General features: G+C 35.8%; 1 protein-coding gene across 1 annotated transcript; it reads left to right on the top strand.

The window, feature by feature from the left end:
* The first annotated feature begins 423 nt into the window (after positions 1-423).
* On the top strand, positions 424-17534 carry LOC149542411 (strawberry notch protein (DUF616)). The gene is made up of 11 exons (XM_089797350.1): positions 424-658; positions 743-839; positions 962-1438; positions 2152-2445; positions 2617-2830; positions 2987-3096; positions 3207-3406; positions 4667-4770; positions 16168-16355; positions 16516-16715; positions 16991-17534. The coding sequence occupies exons 3-11, from the start codon at positions 1156-1158 to the stop codon at positions 17246-17248; spliced, it is 1851 nt and encodes a 616-aa protein (XP_089653476.1). The 5' UTR covers positions 424-658; positions 743-839; positions 962-1155; the 3' UTR covers positions 17249-17534.
* Positions 17535-23153: the final 5619 nt, after the last annotated feature.

Below are 23153 nucleotides of genomic sequence, written 5' to 3'. Positions count from 1 at the left end.
AGTTAGAATCTACATTAGAAATATATGTACAAGGTACCATGAAGTAAGTGAAAAAGGTCACTTTGACTTTAAAAGTGTGGGCAAGGATAATGGCCCCGAAATTCCAAACATTAAAATGTAAAAGTGAATGTAGAACTTCAAAATTGTTTGATGAAGAAATTAAATAATAAATAATAATAACTTAATACTAATATTATTAATTTTAATAGTAATATTAATGTTAATATTATAGACCTTATAAATAATTACACTCCGCGTGAATTGGCGTGGAGCTTGCAAAAAAGTAATCTCACAATGGTCTGTATTTGAAGAATGTTGGCCCTTGGGTAATTCGGGATTTAATAAACAAAAAAAATAGCTTATTTTAATTTACAACGCGATAAAACTTCTAAAATAAAAAGAGTCTCTTCATCTGGAAAAAGCAGCATGCACGGGAGAATGCATTAGAAGACTGATGGTATTGAACTGTTGTAAACAGTTCGTAAACTGCATACATTAGATCAAGATTAGCTGTATATAATTGCATGGAAGCTCTACTGCCATTCTATCACGAAATTAACTGTAGTTTTGTGATTAATGAAATCAATTCAATCGAATAGAAATCTCAAAGACGAGGGAACGGACAAGCGAAATTGGCGGATGAACCAGAAAGAGTATGGTACGAAAAGTTAAAACGCGTAGTTTATTTGCCCCATTAGCGTGGGAAATTATCAAATCATATTAACATGCATTGCAAACAAAGGTTTTTGTAGCATACAGTACGGGGAAGCTTGGTGTTGGCCTCGGTAGGATCTTCAACAGCCTGGCGGGTCCTCAGTCACCATCGTCGTTAAAATCAGGCATTGAATCTCAATAGTGTCTATCTGCATTTTTCATCGTACCCTTGTTTTTTCTTCCAATACCCATTTGTTTTTTCCTCCAATACATTTCTCATAGTTACTGGTTTCTTGACCTGGATCAGATTTAAACACCAATAAATCAGATCCCCTTTGATGCCCAGAATTGATAATTCATGGTCGTCGGCCCAATTTTGATGACGAACAGTATAGAGAGGTGAGAAATCTGAATGCTATTTTGGGGCTAATGGATTGTGGGGAGGTTTTGAGTTTGGTGTTATAACACTAAGGAGATGAAAGAGAGATCATTGAAGAGACGATGACTGGAGGATTGGGTCAGCGCTCAGGTAGCACTGGATCATTGCAATGGCTTCAGATTCAGCAGCAATATCAATTGCAGCAGCAACTCAATCCTGCGATATCTTCATTCAACCCTCCCATTAATGTGCGAAAGGTCAACAAGTCGGGGGGCAGCCCCTCTGCCAGGGATAAGTTTGGCTTCTGGATCTGCAGGATTGTTGGTAGGAAGAGGGCAGGCATGTCGTTACTGTTTCTCGTTTCACTTCTCGTCTTCATCTCCTTCCTGTTTAGTCCAAATAAAGGTACGCCCATTATGTGTTCTAAAACTATATGTGACTAGTTCCTGCTTTACAAAATTTTCTAGTACCCAATTTTTAGAGCAGGAGAAATATACAATGCATGTATATATAAATTTATCAAATAACGGGACGTGTGTTTCCCTCGTTATTCTAAATCCTCGATACCCACCCCGACCTTGGAGTAGGAGCAATAAGTATGCTTTCAATTCAAATTATGAGTTGCTCAATTTTCGCTTTTAACAAATGCCCTAAAACCCAAATCATAGAATAGAACATTCTATGAATGCATGCTTATTTAGTTCAATGCAGGTTATGCAGCCCTCATTGTTTGGGTTTCAATGCATCAATTTGGTTGAATGTAAAATGGTGTTAATTCATTCCTTTGCAAGGGCAATTGCCTTCATCCTTGTAAAAGTAGGATTTGTCCTGGATGTGACTGTGTCTCTGAAACTAAAGTAATATGGGCAAATAAATAACCTGTGATAGAGGTATCAAATCAAATGGCTCTCGATACTAATGAAGTACAGGATATGTATCCTCTGCTGAAGAATATTTTAAATTTTTGTATTCAGCTCAAATGCAATTGTCCCAACACGCATGAGTTAGGTTTTGAACCTCTACCCGTGCCATCTCAAAATCATATCAGTAGTTATCATATGTGAGGAATTTTATGTACAATTTTTGTTTTAATATACAATTTGTGCACATAATTTCAGGTGAAGATGGATTAAGAAGTGAAGTTACACGCATTCAATCCTCTAGGTTCTCTGAGAGGCCTATTGCAGACCGATTCGACAAACATCATACTGTTTCAAATTATACAGCACAGCCGGAGCTTGCATCAAAAATAAAAAATAATGAGTCGGTTGTAGCTCTCATGATGTATCGAAATCAGAGCAGGATTCATCCTCCTGTTGCTTCTGCAGATCCTTCTCTTCCGCCTGGTCACCCATGCCAATATTTCACTATGCCTCCTCCGCCAGCTGATAAGAAAAGAACAGGGCCTCGCCGTAAGTTGTCACTACCATTAGCATTGAAAAACATGTACGGTGAATTAGATATATTCAATGTATTCTAAGCTTAAGAAAAGCAAACATTTTGTCATCAACTTTTATCTGATTGAATTGGCACAGACTTCCAATCTTATTTGTTGGATGCTTCTTATGACATTTTTCTTACAGCATGCCCAGTTTGTTATCTCCCTGTTGAGGAGGCAGCAAAGCTCATGCCTGCTATTCCTTCTGCTACCTTTGTTAAGAAATTGACATATGTTACCGAAGTGGCATCTGCTGTGCCAACACAAGGTGGCAGTGGTTCTGATTTTGGTGGCTATCCGACATTGAAGCAGAGAGAGGATTATTTTAATGTGCAGGTGTCTATGCATGTGCACTGCGGGTCAGTTTCTATTTTATACTTGGTATTTGACAAGTGATGTTTTTCAAGTATCTGCATTAGCATGTAATGGCGAATTTTAAATACCAGCTTTGAGACATATTACTGAAGTCATTGGAATGATAAATATGAATCTTTTGCCATTGATTATATTTTCAGTTTTGTGAAAGGATCTACACCAGGTAATGGAACTGGGTTCGACTTTGAGAGAGAAGATATTTTTGATATGAACCAGTGCCACGGGATTGTTGTTGCTTCAGCTGTATTTGGTTTGTTTCCTTAACATAAATATCATAATCTATTACTTTTTGTTTTGAAGTCCAATGAACTCTTTTCATAGATGTTCTCCATGGCTTATTCTTTATATTTGTTATGGCAGGCAACTATGATGAGATACAACAGCCTGAGAACATTACCAAGAAATCTCAAAGGGAAGTCTGCTTTTTCATGTTTGTTGACGAGACAACAGAATCATTCTTGAGACAAACTGCTGCTTTGAACAATTCAAAGATGATTGGACTGTGGAGAATAGTGGTGGTTCATAATCTGCCATATTCTGATGGACGCCGCACTGGAAAGGTATGATGATTTCATACTTTTCTCAATCTTAATATTTGATGATGGAAAACAATTATGGCTATCTGAAGTGGAGAAAAAGACTTTGGAACTTAGTAGGTGTAGGAGTAGGGGTATTTTGTGGTTGTTAAGCAATGATTTCTACCCCTTTGATTAACCTTGAAGTGAGACTTATCCTGTAAATAACACATTAAAAAGGAAACTTACATGTACTCTCTAAACTATGGATTTTGAGTGTTATTTGTGCTAGGATCACTTTATTGTGGTTCAAATGTGTGTTGGTGAATTGTCATTGGATGATTCATGGAATTTTGGCTTTCTTATTGGCCTTTAAATTGTTATTCAAATTGATAATTAGTAACTATAATTAGTAAGTTCAGCATATAGAAAGCAATATACATCCACTTGATAAACTGTGGTTTATGAGGGTGTTCTACCAGGATACTTTTCTTTTGGTCAAAAATTCATTGTTCAAAACTCAATGTTTGGTACTGAATTGTAAGAAATTGAGAAATGATTCAACTCTTGGAAAATGGATTTGTACCTTCTATCAGGTTATTTTGTTTGCAGCGTAGTACATTGTTAGCAGATCCATATGGCTCTGTGCTCTTCCAAGCAATGCCCTTTGATTTGCAAGGAGCTATCTGAAAGCACAATGTAATTTTGCATATCATTTTATTTTATAGTCATCAAATCATTTGTAATAATAAGGGCCAATACAAATTTATTAGATGATTATTATATACCCTTTTTTTTTGTTATGGGGCCTACATTATGTAAATTAAGTTTGTCTTGGTTGAAGGTCTATTTACATCCCATTTTGACTGCTGTGTCCTGTTTTTGCAATTGCTTCCTAAACACAAAGCTTGCTTCTTGAGTAAATACCTCTAAAATTTTCGGACAATAGGTAGTATCACACCTTGAGGGTGGCTGGCCTTTTCAATGCAGAATTTTGTGCCCCTGCCCTGATCTACAAAAGACCGTTATGCCATGAATATTTATACATACTAAAATTAGCTAAAAATACCTTATATAATGTCTTAGTGAAGTTGTAGTAGGATGGTTGATAAGTATTTTTACTTGGTATGATGGGAAAATACCTTGTGGAGTATGTTGCTTTGTTTGTATTCAGTTTTTTCTCATCTTTTATCACTTGCAAATCTTATTGTTCTTTTAGGATATTCTGGAATTTGTTTACTAATAATATTGTCAAATTTATGGTCACTTCAGCATTTGTCGTTTTGAATCTTTTTTTTTTTGTAGATTCCAAAGTTGTTACTTCACAGGATCTTCCCCAATGTGAGATATTCTTTGTGGATTGATGGGAAGCTTCAGCTTGTGGCTGATCCAATTCAAATTCTTGAAAGGTAAGTTTCCATAGTTTGTTTCTCATTGCTTTTGCTGCAATTGTATCCCTAAGTATGTATTTCATTCTATCCTCCATAATGAGACAATTGATCGATTAAACAGTTGTATGTATATTATCTATTTTGCATAAGTATCATAATGGAAAGAATAGCGACATATAAGTAAATATCAGCAATAATATGTTAATTGCTTAGTAGATAACAAATCAGCAAGGTCAGAGTTCCATGCATTATGCATCATATCAAATACTTGAGCAGTATATAAGTCTGCTGACTAGTTTCATTAACTGGGAACTGAAAGTCTCTCCCTTGATTGATTGCCTTAGTTCTTTTCTTTGATATGCTGTGATGTGATTTGGTTAATATTTGAATGATTGATATTAGACTGATTGAACTGATGTATGAACTGATTGCTGTTCTGTTTGCTTGATTCCCAATTGATGTTTGATGAATGATTGAATGATTTTCTCTGATTTGATAATTGGATATATTAGTGAATGAAGAATGAATAAATGGGAATTCATGTAGTGATGAGTGATGATTGAGCGAATGCTGGTTTGATGTATTAATGAGTGCACTTATCCTTAATACTTTATTGGTGAAAGGGGTCACCACCGTTAATGATAGTTGAGTCACCACTTTTCATTGTTGCCCTTGAAAAATAATATATTATCACCCCAAACTGGTCTCTAACTTTTGATCCTCCTCATACAAAACCTTCTCCCCTTTATATATTCCAATGTGAGAGAGAATTCACACCTCTTTATCATGTCCGCCCCTTCGAAACAGTCATGACCTTTCATAATTACCACCCTACAAAAGAGTCACAACCCTTCATCATTCCTACCCTTTGAGAGAGTCACAACCTTTCATAATTACAACCCTCATCATTGCTGCCCTTATGAAAGAGACAACCTTTCTTATTTACATTGTTTCGAGAGATTCTAAACCCTTCATCATTTCTACCCCTTGAGAGATTGATAACATTTCATAATTACAACCCTTTTGAATGAATCTCAACCCTTCATAACTTTTTCCTTTTGAAGGAGTCACTTCCTTATTTTCATCTACTAATTATCGAATCTTTTTGATTCACACCTTCCCTTTTCTCTTTCTTCTTTCTCTTTCTTCCTATCTTCATTTTAAATGAAGTACTCTTTCCCTTTTATATATCACGTTTGAGGGAGTCACAACTTTTCATCTCATGCTGTTTGACCGATCCTTAAAATTCAAGTAAATTTAAGTAATTTTTTAATTTTGTTCTTTTATATTTATAATTTGAATTAATTTTTATTGTTTTATATTTTATTTTTATTTTATTATTAAACTCTATTTTAAAGAGGGGACATTGCACGCGCTACCTGGTCCTATGGCATTAATCAACTTACTTGCGGGGACTTTGTGGTCAATATATCCTCTTTTTAGACAAGCCCTACTATGCTTAAGAATTGGTCTGTTCTCATCCCGAGGTCTATCCGACTCTCACTCTCTGTACAGTCTGTCACTTGATTCACCATTGAAGCTTAAGGGAGACTTGGTCTTCCAAGGATGTGTAGCTAAAACTGAAGAGTCAATCTTGTCCAGTGTATGCAATATAGAACTGCAATTTCAAGAAGTGTCATACAACAGTTATTGTGCAGAGGGTTCCTTGACATGCCATTTGTCTTTAATTAAGCTTCAAAAACACGTCTCTTCAGTTTTCATCTGACTGTATGCTTCACTGTCACTAGGCAACCTTATGCTTCACCTTTGGGGGGTGATACACTTCACTGTTGGGTTGAGTGTATGCTTTAGACTTGAGCAGGTTGTATGCTTCACCCTTCTTTTGCGATTATCCAATGGCTATCTCTGTCAACACTTATACAAGAGCTTGCTTCAGCCTGTGTGCCTTCATGTAGCACAAAATACATAATCATTGGCTTCCACTCTGACACTGATGCTAATTAGGCTCACAAACACAAAAAATTGAAAACCAGAATATAAAACAGACACATCAAGCCAAAAATGCATCAAATAATCCACTACGTGGTTCAAAAACTAATTTGCCCCAGGATGCATTGATTGAACACTTTTATAGGTTGCCAATTGGACCATTATTCGTCTCAACTATTTTCAACATCAGTGGTCTCATGGTTTGAGGGCTCTGCTTGGCTAGTTTAGAATATGCTCAGGCTAGGCATGAGTTGGGTCTCATCCCTGTAGCTACAGAGTGAACAGTCTGATGCCTCTGATCACTCAAGTGGTGGAGATTAACATTTTTTTTCTACTGTCCTGTCTAACATGAACTTTGTGGGAGATAGCATTGTTATATAGGGACTGGTGGTTTTATATGCACTTTCTTCTGCTACCTCAATTAGAGATGCTTGACAAATTTTCTTTGTGAGGTCACCAGTTTCAAAATTTCTACCACAGGACCCTACATGGGGGCCCAAGAGCTATTGAATTACTTCTTTTAGCCTCTCATATATGTTGAAGACATCAAGGGCCCTTTGGACTTTGTTGATTCAACACATGTATGGGGCCAGAGTATTCTTCATCCTTGTGATCTACGACTAGGGATTCTTAGCACTTAAACTTTCATTCTGATAGTCATGTTTCTTCCTTCTCTTGGGGTTTGGGGCTCTCTAGCTTTCCTCAGTCACAAGGCTGGGGGCAAGTTCACCTTATTGATTTCTTCTCCACCATCAGTAGTTCTTTATCTTGGAGTGTTAGGAGAGATTCTAGAGAGAATTGATTCTCTCCTGTGATTGTCCAACATGGATCCTTTAAGCTTCAGACACCCCCAAAATAGCATTTTCTGATCCTGCATTCATAATCTTATAGTGATAGATAGTTCTGTTGTTGGCTTTTCCAATGCAAGCTGATGTACAAATGCCCGATATTATTTTCTTCAGTCTTGAGTGCTAGACTCTAGTTTTGGTCTTCATCAGTGTCCACCTCATTAAGTGCTCATTCCCCTGTGCAGCTATTTTACATGTACTTGTATGGGGTTAAAATGTCAGGTTTACCCTATTTAAATGTTTGGTTGCTTTTCTTTGCTTTATTTTGTTAGTATCGAGATAGGGGGACTCTTTGACCCATTGGTCTCACTTTTGTAACAATTGTATGTTGTAGACTTGATCCTGTGTGTACATAAATATATTTTCTTCCCACCTTTCTTTCTTAGTTAAATACATCTTATCATTTGGAAAATATATTCAGTAATCTTTTAATTGGGATGGGGATTCTTTGATACCAGTTATTCTCAAAGGTTTCACAGGTGAGTCACTGCCATAGGATGCAGCTATAAAGTTATAAGGTGAATTAAATACTGATTTGGTTGACGTACCAATAATAAGAGGAATCATTGTAATCTTAAAAATTGATAATATACACAGTATTGTGAAGTAAACTAACGTTTGTGAATGAACAGCACCAGAATGCCACATTTGTTATTATAATATTAGTCGTAATGCATATTAGGCCCTTTTAGCAACTGGGTTTTATTTTTTTGGCATTACTTTTGAATAGGTATATTGTCGTATAATTTTTTTTTATGAGCATATTTATTTTCTTCCTTGGTATTTCATGAACCGTATTGACAATGAGAGTTATTGGACAATGCCATGTTACAAGCCAAGCAAAAGTAATCTATGTGATCAATTTTTTATGCTCTTCTCCCTCAGTGGTCACTTTTTGTGAAAGTAAAGTGACAATTGTTCAAGGTGATTGCTGCCATTGTAACTCCTATGTACAGATATTATTCAGAAAGCTTGACTTTTTAAATTAGTATCCTAGTTTTGGAAGTTACATCTAATTATCAGGTGCACTAATGACTCACAATGACCTCTCATAGCATGTGGTACCTCCAACATGACAATTCTGCCTTCACATGCTGAACCTATAGTTCTAGTGACTTGGGCATTCTAGGATTTTTGGGTATAGTGGTCACTAGATTTTGAACCTATAGTTCTAGACTTCTAGTGACTTAGGGCATTCTGGAAATATGGATGTGTGGTGTCATTTGATCATGCACCAATGCTTATGTGACAGACCATTGGGCATGTCATGATCTCAGGTACTTTTTCAGTTTATTTTGTTGCAAACTGCTCAATTTAACCCTACATATGTGCTACAGCTTAGAGTCTAAGGTGTTGGTACCATCCTTATTTAGAAAAATAGCCTTTTATACCATTATATTTTGATATAGCGCATTGACATTCTTAAGAGACACAATATAAATTCTCACCGTATGGAAGGGCAATTGGTTCACATTATGGTTTCTTGTTTTTTCAGTATTGCATGAGTATGTCTGCATAGTTAGAAACTTAGATATGACAAGCACTACATATATAAGAATAGAGAAAGCTAAACATCATCTTCAAGATTATAAAGTTTCTGTTTCTAGATCTTACCTATGCTTCATTCAATGAATGTTAGTTCTCCCTCTTATTTCTTCTTTAATACTGCTGTTGAAGCTAGAAGATCTAGGTTCTAGCAATTTATAGTTATCCCGTAGATGCCTCTTGGGATTCAAATTACATGCTAGAATCCCAAAATTGAGATTTAGTACTGCGGGAACAGCATTCCCAATTTTGTGGATGCTTCAAAATTATATTTGACGATTAAAAAAACTTATCCAATCTTGTTCTGAATATTTATTTTAATAAGCTTGGTTCCAAATAATGTTTTTACCATATCTAAAAAGCTCTAGTCCATCCTCTTCTGATAACATTCAATTTTCTATTTGACAATTCAAAGAAATCTAGCATTTAACCTAACATCTTGTTTAGAGGATTGTCACAAGGTCTTTTGTTACTGCTAAAAAAGGAAAATGTTACCTCAGAAGGAAACTCTACTCAGGATCAGCTTCTTCATCAATAGAATAGAGGTCGTTGAAGGAGAAACCTTTGATCTGCAGATTTATGCAGGCTTTTCATTGCCCAAAACTTTAGGAACCTTGGTGCAAGAAACCTAGAAACTGGTGGGTGTTGTCCACATATTGATGATGCCAAAGGGGCTAATTGTCAGTAATGTTCTCATCCAATGAACAGAAGACAAGGCTTCTCCTTTTCTCTGAAGCACCTTTTCTCTCGGGAGGAAACTGTGATGCATAATGAGAAGTTCCAAGGCAGAATCTATTATAATCTTTCAACAACATATTCTGTTGGATGGACTGTCTGTTTTGACTAAGGATCAGAAAATCCAATACTTCTGTAGAAATGGATACATAAATTATCATTAATCTGATCAGAAAATAGGGTCTCCAAATCAAGTGATTATTCGAGACATGTTGCTCCTTCTTGTTGTATTGTGTACTGTGATAAGGATTAAGAATGACAAAGGGTGTAATGGGATATCTTTGAGAAATCTTGGTTTAAACTAAGGAGAGTTTCCTGCTTCAGATGGGATGATCACGCTGTTTGCTTTAGTGAAGTGCTGAACTAATTATTGTGACGAGCAGCCAATGTGTCTTGTCACAAACATCAAGCAGAATTTGAAGTGTTTTGTCATTTGATTTTTAATTTGGTTTATTTTTGCATGTTTCAGAAGTTCTAAGAAGGGCTCAAGTTGCCTCTCCCTGTCTTGAAAGGGAGCTGACTTTTCATCGTAATTCTCACATTGCTTACTGTTGTAAGGATTTGTTGGAGGTAATCAAGGTTCCTCTATTTACAGGTAAAGAATAGGGGTTAAGGAGTTATAAACTTGTTGAATGGCTCCAATTAGCCACCTTGGTGATGTAATTCTCTATAGGTTGACAGGTTAGATGGTAATGATTTGGTTGGAAGCATACTTTTTTCGTAGTTTATCAGCCGTTTAACGTTTTCTAAAGCTGTGTATGGGGTTTCATATGTTCCTATGCTATGCTAGTGCTTTATTTAACATGTTTGTATGATGTTTGATTGTCTTGAGCATGTGTTATTGTTATTTCTATGTGAGTGTACTGTTAAATACTGTTTGAAAGTTGTCCATCCCTAGGGTTATCAACATAGTGCTTATAGATCAATTACTTTTAGAGAAACTGTTCCCTCTGGGAGATTTTGTGTATGCAGGTGGTGTAAGTATGCCATATAATGGATTGATTGGAGAAGGACTCTTAGTGCCTTTTGTAACTTGAATTTGAAGCAAGGACGGCTAAGGGCATTGAGAAAGGCTAGAGAAAATGATGGAAAGGTAGGTTTTGGAAGTTCGAAGATGGAGCCAAGATATCCATTATGGAAGAGAAACTTAATAGGTTAGAAAGCATGATGCTTGTGTTGCTAGCAAGAATGTTCATTTCAGAAGAGCACCAAGAAGAGGGTGAAAGGGGAACTTCTAAATTATATAAGCTCCTCAAAGGTAAGGCCAAGATTAATATCCAACTGTATGAGGGAGAGGTAAGTGTTGAAAATTTTGTCCAATGGGTTTCACTAATGGAGATATACTTCAGTCCACATCAGCTCCCTCTACACCACAAATATCTCTTTTGTGAGGCTGAGACTTGTTGAGCATGCCCTTAATAAGTTATGAGCATTAGGCATATAACTACGAAGTTCGAACATAGCACTGGTGGATTGGAAGGACTTCAAACTGATGTCATGGAAGTAATTCAAACCTATTTGTCATTAAGATGAAAGTGTGGTGCAACAAGATGATTTGAAGTAAGACCATGGGCAAAGTGTTCAAGACTGCACAATTGAATTTAGGAAAGGGCCAGTTCAGTTAGGTAAGTATATTGTGGATGACTGGGTGTTGATAAAGTATGCTGGATGCTTATTTGGTCACATATAAAGAATGATTCTTATGGACGAATCCCAAAACATAGGTTGAGTGTGTGCCCAAGTGCACCACTCTGAACTAGACAAAAAGGGATATATGCCAATAAACAAAAGTGTAGTGACAGCAGTATGGTTGCAGGAAAAACTGAGATGAAGAGGGCAAAATGGATGCTACAACTATTATAAAGGGCAAAAGTAGGAGCAAATATCATTATAGTCACCATGATAGGGGGATGGACATGTGGATGGAAGGTGTTAGAAATTGCAATAAAGTTGGCACATATTTGGAGGAGGGTTAAGACCAAGGGGAGGTCCCCATGCAGCTGCTTCGCTTACTTCGGCTAGAAGCCACTGCCCACTGCTCAACATTTTAGGGAGCAATTTGTGGAGTTTTTGATGCCATGAATGTTTAATTTGACTACCAATTTAAGTGGTCATCTTCCATTGTACTTTTTAATAAAATTAGTAATAACTTTTACATGTAAAAAGTAGAGGAAAATTTATAAGCAAATAAAAAGGAGCAAAAGAAATTTGTGGAGCCACGTAACATTTTCCCAATTCCTAATAAGCAGTTGCTGCTTATTTCCAGTCCCCCTTTCTTCCAAACCTTATTTTCAATTAATAAGCTGTAGCTGCTCCTCTAAACTAGCTAAACCCATTTATTCTTTTTGAATGCTTCCATCGGGAGACCCCAACTGCTTAAATTAAGTGGAAAATTTCCTTAAGCAGCCACAGGGGCACATGGGGTAAATTACTATTTTCATGAAGGAGAAGAGATAAGTGGAGAGTTGTATATTGATGAGAGGCTTTTGTGTGCTACATTGAACGGGGGTGCTATTCTGGCGAGCGTTAGAAGTTAGAACTTCCAAGTTAAGAAGAAGAGTTCACAAAGGTATTCTGCATCAAGAGTTAAGCCAAATGTAAGAATTTTGATGGGATTTCTTGGAAGTTAGTTGATGAGATTGATCTGAAAGTATTAGACCATCCACATCCTTATTCCTTGCAATGGTTGAAGGACTGTGAGTGAAAAGGCCACAAAGCAGTGCAAGCTTTGTTTTGGAATAATTTTGGATTTTTTGTTGATGAGGCTGTGTTTGATGTGGTTCCTTTAGGCATATGCAATGTGATCTTAAGGGTTTCATTTTTATTTAAGAGGGACATGGCATTTATTTCCAGAGGAAGAAGCAGTTTTGGTTTGAAGGGAAAAATGTTCATCTTGAACTCACACAATGGGAAGTCCAAGATTGGAATTGGTGTGAAAATCAAAAGGAAGGTAGTTGATTAATGCAGATGGATAGTTTATTGTCCTAGGAACTGAGATTTGGTGTTAGAAAAAGGTTCATTCCTACAGAGAGCCGTGAGGAGGACAACAGACAAATAAGTCAATTTTGGGCAGAAATGCCAAGGTTTGGAGATGTTTGTCTTGCAGTGCAAGGCAAGATGATCTCATGATGATAATCGAATGAAGATCCCTATTGCTTTTGGGAAACAAATGCTCCCTAGTTAGGTTGAGATGATCTGGAAACTGGGCCTTAAAGTCAAAAAGATCCTTATTGCAGTTGACTTGTGTAAGTGTTGTGGGTAAGTAACAGGATGAATAAATCTTTGTACCATTGTAATTGAACTATCATAATGATTGAGAATGATTAGTGGTGTAGATAGTCTCTAATTGCCTCTAATCCAAGTCGTAGATCCCATAACAGCTTAAAAAATGTACTTTAGTGAGGTTAATCCTGCAGATGAGCCGAACCTTGTTCACCGTGGTGAACATGCCTGGACAAGCAAATTCATTACAGTGGGAAGTTGCAAATTCTTCTGTCACAAGCAAGTAGAATTTCGTAGCATTTTGATGTTTGACCCTTAATTTGACTGCTTGGTGTTCCATTTTTCTATGTTTTGAAAACTGTAAAAATATCTTTACTTGCCTCTCCACATACAGAAGGGTTGACTCTTCATTGTAACTCTCATATTGCTCATCTTTGTAAGGCTCACTGGAGGTGATCAATGTTTTCCTAGTTGCAGGGTTGGAGAAGGGGTGAAAGAGCTAGAGACAATGTATGGTTTTGTCTTTCTAGCCAAGCTGGTGATGCATACTTCATATGTTCACCCCTAAGATGCTAGGAGTTTTATTCTTCTTGGAGTTTTTCACCCAGTTAAAACTTTTCTCCAGCTATATATGATGTTCCATATATTCTTGTAATGTACACTCTGTTTTGCATGTTTATAAGATATCTGATGTTGTTGGCATCTGGTACTGTTGTAAGTGGCAAACAGTGTGTGGGAGTTTGTATTATCAATAGTTAGTGTAGAATCTGTGAGTTGGTGATATTATGTTTATTACCCTAGTGTTGTCTGATTAGAATCAGACAGGAGTCAAACAGTACAAGGATGATCACCTCTAAGATATAGTAAAGTGGAAATAGTTATGAACCTATTATTTTTCGAATAATAGGTCTCAGATGCAAGTTCAATCATCCAAAATTCAGAATGAAATATAAAATCACAATTTTGTGCTTGATCTCCTTGTGGAAAAGGTTGCATTAACAATCAGCACTGTGATCTTGTCATATTTGGGGCACAGCTATTCACCCAGTTTATCTTCAAAACATGGTCACTTTGGAGGAAACACTTTCTAATGCTACAGGTGCCAATGATTCAGCAGCACAAAAGGTCAAAACTGATTGATCACGTTAGTGATGATCATTAGCATTCTTCATCCAGAGATAAAATCCATTAAATATGGTGCTAATGATACTTAAGCCACTCTTTATTCCTTGTTACTCTCTAGATTTAATTTTGAAGATTTCACTGAAAATGCATTTTTAACCATCCTATTATTCTTTGTTTTTCTCATCTCTTTTTACTGTAACTAACCTAGGTTTCTGTCTTTTGTGACAGTATCTTCATTATTTGAAATACTTTCCACATCCTAGACCTTTTTCCTCTTATCCAATAACCGCATCTAGTTTTAAATTTAATGTTAACATTTAAAAACCACATATTTCCTTGTGCACGTTTAAACCATAGCCTAAGTTTACTTGTGAAAAATTTGCTTAATTTGTGACTTCTTGTGAGATAAAATTGCTCCCAAGTCATTCTTCAATAAATTGGGCTTGATTATTTGCAGATAATGGGCTGGTTAATAGCAAAAGTTGCAACAAAATGTGTCAAAACTTGTCAAAAAACTCATCCAAAGCTGTGGTGACATTGCATTGCATTGTTGCAAGCACCATTTGAAGATACTGTATGAAAGATTTGAAATGCAGGATTCATGCTGTGTGAAACACCCTAGAGCACACACATGCCTAATGTGAAGAAAAGGCAATTCTGTGGGCACATTTTCTAGGTGTAGGATGGTCAGGGAGCATCTTTAACTTGCAGCCTGTTATGTAATTGTCAGTGGGTAATTGAATGTCTGCTGGTTGTCTGTCTATAGAATTGGGCATTTGGCATTTTCAGTCATGAATGGGCAGTTTACAGTCCGTAGTTTAGTTTTTGCTAACTCACCAAGTCAAATTTGAATCTGCAAAGTTTTTGCATGCTATGGATTTATATAGTACGGTTTAGATATATATCTTTTTCAACCTCTATATATGATATGGATTTCTATTATATGCACTTGACTTACACTAACTTCACCTCTCACCTCTTATATCCTGAGTGCAACATCAAATGCTTCCATGTCTTGCCCTTTGCACTTGCAAATAGGGGAACAGAAGAATCTTTGAATAACTAAGTACAGCTTTGGATGGATTGATATCTGGGTACAGGTGGACTTCAGCACATTCATAACAACAAATTCATTTTATTGAGGACTAAACTTAATCTCAAGCACAAGCTCAACTGGCTTTAGGGAAAATCCTGCGGTTTCTCCTGATTAGTATCAGTGACAGATTATTCAACTTTTTTTTAATCTGTTGTATCTGTCTCAGTCGTAGTTGCCAGTTTCAACATGAATGCAATCATCATCTTATGGTGGCAGGCAGTGGCTATCTCTAATAAGCAAAACCAACTCTGTATTTGTGATCTCTTTATGCAGCAGTTCAATCAGAGAGGTTCTATTGATAATTCCTTCATAACTGCACTAACAAACATTAATAGGAAATACAAAACTGTTTTCCACCCTAAATGCTATTCATGCATGCGAAGGGAAAGATGAATCAGAGAGAATTAGTGTTAATACAGGATTTTTTTCCATACTTAGGAGCATTATTGTTGATACCCTGCTGATTCCAAAACTGGAACTATTTACAGAAAGTACTGGCCTTAATCATGTAATATGAAGTCACTGATAAATTTAGTGCTGATATGATTGTCCATCCAAGGCCTTTTTATGTTATTTTGGTTCTAACTTTGAGCTCTCTAATTGGATTTTCTGGCTTGAGGGTTTTGACATAGCTTTCAAATTGAGTGTACTATTTGAAGAAACAAGCCTTGAATCTGAACAGATTTATCATAGGCAAGGGATGTACATTATGAGTAATATTTATTAGTTATGCTTTCTTCCTTATCCTGATAATGAATCACTGTGTATGCTCTGAAAGGCTGATGATGCGAATGTGACTTTTATTTAATTTCCAGAAGCATAATAACTTCTTTACATGGACTGTGGAAAATTAATTTCTATGATTACATTATTTCTTTGTTCCTATGTGCTCAGGTTTTTGTGGCGGACCAATGATACTTTTGCTATTTCTCAACATTATAAACGGTTTGATGTCTTTGATGAAGCTGAGGCTAACAAAGCTGCTGGAAAGTATAATAATGCGTCCATTGATGCTCAAGTTGAATTCTATAGGAAGGAAGGCTTGACTCCTTACAGTCCATCCAAGTTACCAATAACAAGTGGTTCGTGTGTTCTTTGAAACTTTTCTTTCTGTTTGCAATGTGAAAATGGATGCTTTTAGAGAGTGTTCAACTGCACATTGCTAATGGGTCCTTTAAATGGTTGTGGCCTCAATATTGCATGGTTTTATCACAAATAATTAATTTCTCAATTGTTTTGCAGATGTTCCTGAAGGGTGTGTGATCATACGGGAGCACAATCCATTAACAAATTTATTCTCATGCCTTTGGTTCAATGAAGTTGATCGATTCACACCAAGGGATCAGCTCAGTTTTGCTATAGTTAGAGATAAACTTACGGGCAGAGGTAGCGGGCGCGTCAAAATGTTTCATGATTGTGAACGACGGAATTTTGTTGTACAGGTAAACTCTATAGCATGTGATGCTTACTTTCCCTGTTCTGTCTTTATGAATGGGAATAAAAAATTGTAGTCCAAGGAGAGGGCTTTCCATCATCCTTCTCATGTTCTGTACTTCTTGACTGTAGTTTTCAGTTCATTAAGCCCTGCATAACTTTCCTTGTAAAAGGCATTTTTTCGAAGACATGGAAGAGTCTCTCTCTCTCTCTCTCTCTGCTTTTTCTTCCTCCATGGAAGCATGTATGTGCTAACCCAATACCTTTATGACTGACATTGCAGGCTTATCATAGGGAGGTTCTGGAGAAGAGAATCGCCAGGATGATGACTCCTGCACTGCCAAAAGTTGAACCCAGTATAATGTCATTGGATGAGCCATCCAGGAAATCATCAGATGACAAGGTTCCACAGAAAGTTCCGGAGAAAGCTCTAAAGAGCTCAGGCAGAAAGGGAACTTCAAGACATGGTAGGGATAAAAGATCAGGTAATGCAAGACACCGCAAAGCTAAGATTGGCAGCAAAGTTGCTGAATTTAGTTGAGGAAGCATCTTAAATATCGGATAGTGGAAGATTATTCATTGACAGGCTTGATTACATGAAGGTGGTTGCAGAGAACTCTTGGAAGTCATCTCTATTGCAGACATAGTCGCTGCCATGTGGAAGCCTGCAGTAGCATTGTCTATTTTAATTTTTTTTATCATTGCTAAGGCAATAATTTTGGATGGCGTAGTGCCGCTTTTGTCAAACACGTTGAAATTATTCTTTTCACATTGTTACTATTAAGAAAATGTACCATAATAATCAATACAAATAATTTTTTTTTGAATCTTGTCATGTTCCAGCGTATAAAAAATTTTGTAGCCTAATTTTCTCCTTGTTGGTAACATATTTCTGTTCTGGAGACGCAATGTAAACCCTTAATTAAAGGGAAGCTGTGTTACAACATGACTACATGGCCACTTATACTTGATCACACATGTTGGAGTTTTCCATGAATATTCGCTTTATCAGTGCTCAAATTTTCCCCACTTTATGATCTATTAGCTAGATCCAATTGGAAAATGAAGTACATCCAGCATAAATCAATAATATTATTTTGGAGTTAATCACATGAATTACATTGACATTGGAAGTTTTAAGATTTCCCAAAGTTGTGACTAGTACTTATGATTTCATGTTTTAATTCATTGGGCAAATTGCAACGCTTTATAAATGAGTTTGACATGGTCAAGTGGCATGATGTTTTGTTTTTGACGAAATATGTTTAGATGCCTATTTCTTTTTGCTTTGTTGGTGATTTTTTGGCTGAAATCTGGAATACAAGGTAGTATGAAAAATGTTATGAGGACAGATTCAAACAGATACATAAAAGCCATGCAAAAGGAATTGTTGGCTTTGATATAACCATCACTACATAATTTTTTTTTATAATAGCCTCTCAAGCTGAGGATTTGATAGTGCTTGGCATAGAATATGCCCTTGAAGTATAACGCGCTGCTGTGAGATTTTAATTTGTACCACTAACTCGTAAATATCAAAAGAACAGTAACAGATCAAATCGTTGTTGCAGTTCATCTCAATTGGAGAGTTTAGATTGCTTTTATAAATAACCTTTGAAAGTAAACCTTTGTTGTGGGTAGTCTATCATGGTTTCGTAAATTTAAATTGATACTGAGAAATCATAGTGCTCTGCTTCCGTAAACTTCAATTGATACCGGGCAAAACTTTACCATTTAGCTTGCTTTCATAAACTTAAATTGATACTAGGCAGTCGCATTAATCTAAGTATTCTTTCATGACTTAATTTGATAAAGAGCAATCATATTATTGCTAGAATTTTCCTTATTATTGGTGAAAGCTATAGCAGTGGAATACTCTGCTGAATTTATAATGCAGGATCGGTATGGAGTTAAAACAATGTATACTCTTCTGTATTATTAAATGTGCCATTCTAAAAGTCTAATGGTTGGATCAACAAGCTGATGAGCAATAGTGACTTGTCACTCAAAGGCGCTTTGAAAAACTTCGTGAAACGTTACTAATAGTGTAAGCGTAAGCGTACGATGTCTATGAATGTCCGAAACTATCACTAAATTTTGGCTGGAAAGGACCAGTCGCCTCATGGCTTAAAAGGCAATGAGAATGTTGGATGGATATTTTATAACCAACAGTTTGTTAAAATTCAATCACAAAGTAGGTATACTAGCCACAATGTATGAGACAATGTCTCCCACTTTTGAGGGAAGACCCCCTTTCTCACTGTCCCTTGAATCAACTCTAGATAAGCAAGAAGTTGAGATATTTTGAAAGGTTATTAACAATATTCTTTCCTCTTTTAACTTTTATGAAATAATCCACTTACGGATAGAATGAGTAATTGGCAAGATAAAATTTTTAACTACACTTCCATCTAATGGTTGGAAATGATGATACCGATAAATCAACACTAACTCAAAGGCTAGTTGAATGTGTACCGGTTTGGCTCTAAGTCTAGTTTTAATCTATTCTATAATAACCTCTACTATTGGGGCTCAAAGACTTCCAAAAACAGGGAATTGTAACTTTTTTTTTGTAAATTGAGAAGGTAATATAAGCTTTACAATCAAAGCTTCTATTCTATATACTACCACAATTGCTCTTAGTCAAAGCTTCGACTGTATTGTTTCTTAACTCTTTATGCTCAATTACTTAAACTATACAACAAATAACACAAATAAATGAAGATAGACACAAATTAGACTCAATACTTCCGATTTGCACTTATCACAATTACATTCCATCAAAGTTTCAGCTTCAATTGCTTCTTTGTATTCATTTTGCATCAAAATAGTACACCACAATCACAATTATGCTTGCACAATTCTTCAAAGCTTTCATGCATACAAAAGAAGTGAAAAAAATGAGGAAATGTAGGAGCAACTCAACCAACTTTGATTCGGTAAAACTAGGTGAGAAGAATTACTGGATTACATGTCATGAGGACATGTAATCGGATTATATGCGATTGCATTACATGCATTTGAGTTACATGTGTTTAGATACATGCACTTCATATTTTGCATCTACAAAGTTGGAAAACACTTAGGGTCCGTTTGGTTTGGGGAAGATGATAGGAATTGGCTTTTTCATAATTTAGATTTGATTTTTTTTGCATTTGTTTCAAAGTTGGCAAAATGGAATTAGAATGCCAGACTTCTCTTAAAACCAGCTTATTGGACTTCCCACTAGCAATTAGGAATTGAAAATAAAAATCTGGTTATGCTTTTCGAGGAGTGTAAAAAAATTAGATTGGACTATTTTTGGAGTCTACCTTCATCTCCAAGCTTACACATAAAATGTATTTTTCTGCTCATTTTTCGAGTGAAACAAATGATAGAAGTAAAATTTAAAAAATAGGAATGATGATTTGCAAAACCTGGATTTGGCTAAATCAAGATTTGTAGAAAACTCTATTTCTACAAGTCCTTGAACCAAACAGACCCTTAAAGAAAAGATGAAATTGTTAATTTTGAATAAATCAATCCTATAGACTATCAGCAAAAGCCTTGTACTTTGTGATGATTGTGGAATAGGGATTGCTGTATTTTGCACCATTGCATTCTCTTTGATGAGTTTCTAGTTCTCATTTGAAAACTTGATGTAATCAAGCTTTTTCTTGTTTGAGTTGTCGCAAATTCTCCTTTGTAGATTGACACATTATGGAGTCTCTGACACTTTTGAAGACCTAGATGGTTTCCAGATGCAAACTCCAAACAACTTTCCACCAATATTTTAATTTTTTTTTTGAAGCGAAGTGCTTGGTATGTTCCCACACGAACTCAGGTTTTGTTGCTTCTTTTGATTCGTAGCACACCTTCTTGACAATATGTCTTTATTCTTTGAAGAAGTTGACATCTTGAAAAGTGCATCGTAATATGATGAAAATATCTTCCAATGAGATTGGATCCATGAAAATGAAACATATATGATGGCTAAGAATGAACCGGTAATCATATGTATTTGGGTGAAAAGGGCCAAAATCAGACTCTCAAAGGCGGATTGCATGTGAGAAAAGATGGACTTTTGTGGGTATGGCCAATAATGCAAGTTGAGATGCATAAGATTGTGTGCAAATGACAACTTTGGTGTTTAAAAATGTGACCTTTTACCAGAATCAGGTTCTCTAAAAGTAATTACATGTAGTAATTATTTGAGGCACACATGTAATCAGGTCCAGAGGATGTAATTGCATATGCAGGAAAATAGATGTAATATGTATTGACATGAAAAGATGAAAAGTGAAAGGATGCAGATGTATTTGCATTGTTGGGTAGGAATTTTCAACTTTCTTCCAAAAAGTAAGCTGAAACACGCAAGCAAAACTATGCACCAAACAAAAATATACCTCTTGCTATTACCTCATACATGAAAAACTTCAAAATCTTTCTTTACATGCAATTTCATCTTTTAGAGTGTGGGAGGATTTTAAAGCATTTGCAATTAGAAAATTTCAACTTATTTAAAGAAAAATTGCAAAAGATATGTCATGTCTTTGAACAAGTGGACAAAGATGAGCCAAATGTGGAAGAAACAGAAGTTGAAATGGAAAAGTTTTCTCCAAAATCAAACTCTCCAAGTCTATTTGCATACAACAACTCAATATCCTTTGACCATTTCAATGTTGCAAATGAAAATCCATATACTCAAACACTTGGTCGTTTTGGCACGTCATGGGTGAAATACAAGTCACAAAACCTTCAAAATACAAAACGTTTTTGCATGAAATGTGTTCATGAGACATTTTTATTAAAAATGTGCCTTCTTGATGCAAAGACATGGGTTATTCTTGTATAAATAGCGAAAAACCGTGATTTTTTGATGTTGGAATGAGCATTAAAAAGTCAAAATGCCTTCTCCAATACCAAATACATAAACTAGAAATGCAGATTTTTAGATGTTTTTGTTAAAAATGTGCCCTTCTAATGCATAAAAATGGGTAATTTTTGCAAAAACGTGGCTCACAAATGTATTTACATGGGTTGTTTTTGACTTAAGAATACAAAAATAGGTTTTCCAAATACATATTTATCCATCAAATACAAAAATGTGTTTACTCAAAATGACCAAATATGGTTCTAAAATCTTTTTTTTTTGCTTTTTTGCCAAAAAAAGTTGGTCTCAAATGCATATATATTGGTCGTTTTTGACTTGAGATTGAAAAAATGACTTCCCCAAATGCATTTGCATGTGTTGGAATGCAAAATCAGGGTCTATGGATATATTTACATGTTCAAAATGTGTTCATATGATGGTTGGAAGTGCAAATCACACTCTCCAAGTGCTATTACATGTGACATATTTTGCATGTATAGGGAAGTTTTCACACTACAACATTTGGGATCAAATTGCGACGACGGTGTAATTTGTGGTGATTTTCATTTTTTTTAACAATTGTACCCAATGCCATCACAATACAGATGTTTGTGTCGTAATTGTGACGCCCACGTGAGTATAAACAAAAAAAGAAGAAAACATGACATAAATCATTCCCCATTTGTTTTGATTGAGGTGGAGAGCTACATGTGAAAGAGGCTGGAGAGCTCTGAACATTTTCGTGCCCTTGTTATTGGTGCATTTTATTGTTGTGATCTTTGCATTTCATTGCCATGCCATTGCTTTGTGATTTCGTTGCTGTGTATCTTTGCATTTTGTTGCTGCATCCTTGCTCTGTGATTTGGTTGCCATACCCTTGTGATCTCTGTATTTCATTGCCATGCCCTTGCTCTATGATTCCGTTGTCGAGCCCTAGCTCTGCGATTCTCTTCAAGGGAGCTATGTAAATGTTGGTTTCTTTTTCCTTCCAAACAAGCATCTCTTTGTATTTCCTTCTAAATATGTATATTTAGAGATCTTTTTAAAGGTGCTTATTACATCTTAGCACAATAGAAAAATTCATCCAGTGGCATCCATATTCTAAAATCTAAAAACTCACTCAACTTGTGCTAAGTGACTTACCTCAAGATCCTCCACAAAAATAATGCAGACAAGGAAAAATGTGTAGAGTTCGCAAGAAATTTTAGAAAAACATATCATAGCAAATATTTTTAGAAAGAAACTAGCCATTGCCCAGCTAAATGGGTTTAGTTGCTAATTAGTTGGGTTGATTACAAATTCACGTAGAATTGTCATCATATTAGGTCAACACCCTCACTTACAAACCTCTCATGTCAAGCACTTTTTGTACTGTTTCAACAACACGTTCTTGCTTATGAGCTAACAGTTCTTCGGGTGCATTTTCTTGTAAAACATTAACTTTGTTGAACAATTGTAAACTCTTAGAAAGTACATTGTTGTTTTCATATATGTATGTATATATAATAATGAACAATAATAATGTTTTCATGTATGTCAAAATAATAACTAGCATTACCATTAGATCATATAGTAAGGAAGTAATCAACCCACC

Source organism: Cupressus sempervirens, chromosome 8 (assembly GCF_028749045.1).
Source record: "Cupressus sempervirens isolate cs-2001-9-10 chromosome 8, ASM2874904v1, whole genome shotgun sequence".
Taxonomy (NCBI): domain Eukaryota; kingdom Viridiplantae; phylum Streptophyta; class Pinopsida; order Cupressales; family Cupressaceae; genus Cupressus; species Cupressus sempervirens.
This window is presented reverse-complemented; position numbering and strand designations above follow the sequence as displayed.

Coding starts and splice junctions, on each gene's coding strand:
- LOC149542411 (XM_089797350.1), top strand. CDS start 1,156: ATGACTGGAGGATTGGGTCAGCGCTCAGGTAGCACTGGATCATTGCAA. Junction 2,446..2,616: donor GAAAAGAACAGGGCCTCGCC/GTAAGTTGTCAC, acceptor TTTTTCTTACAG/CATGCCCAGTTTGTTATCTC. Junction 3,407..4,666: donor ATGGACGCCGCACTGGAAAG/GTATGATGATTT, acceptor TTTTTTTTGTAG/ATTCCAAAGTTGTTACTTCA.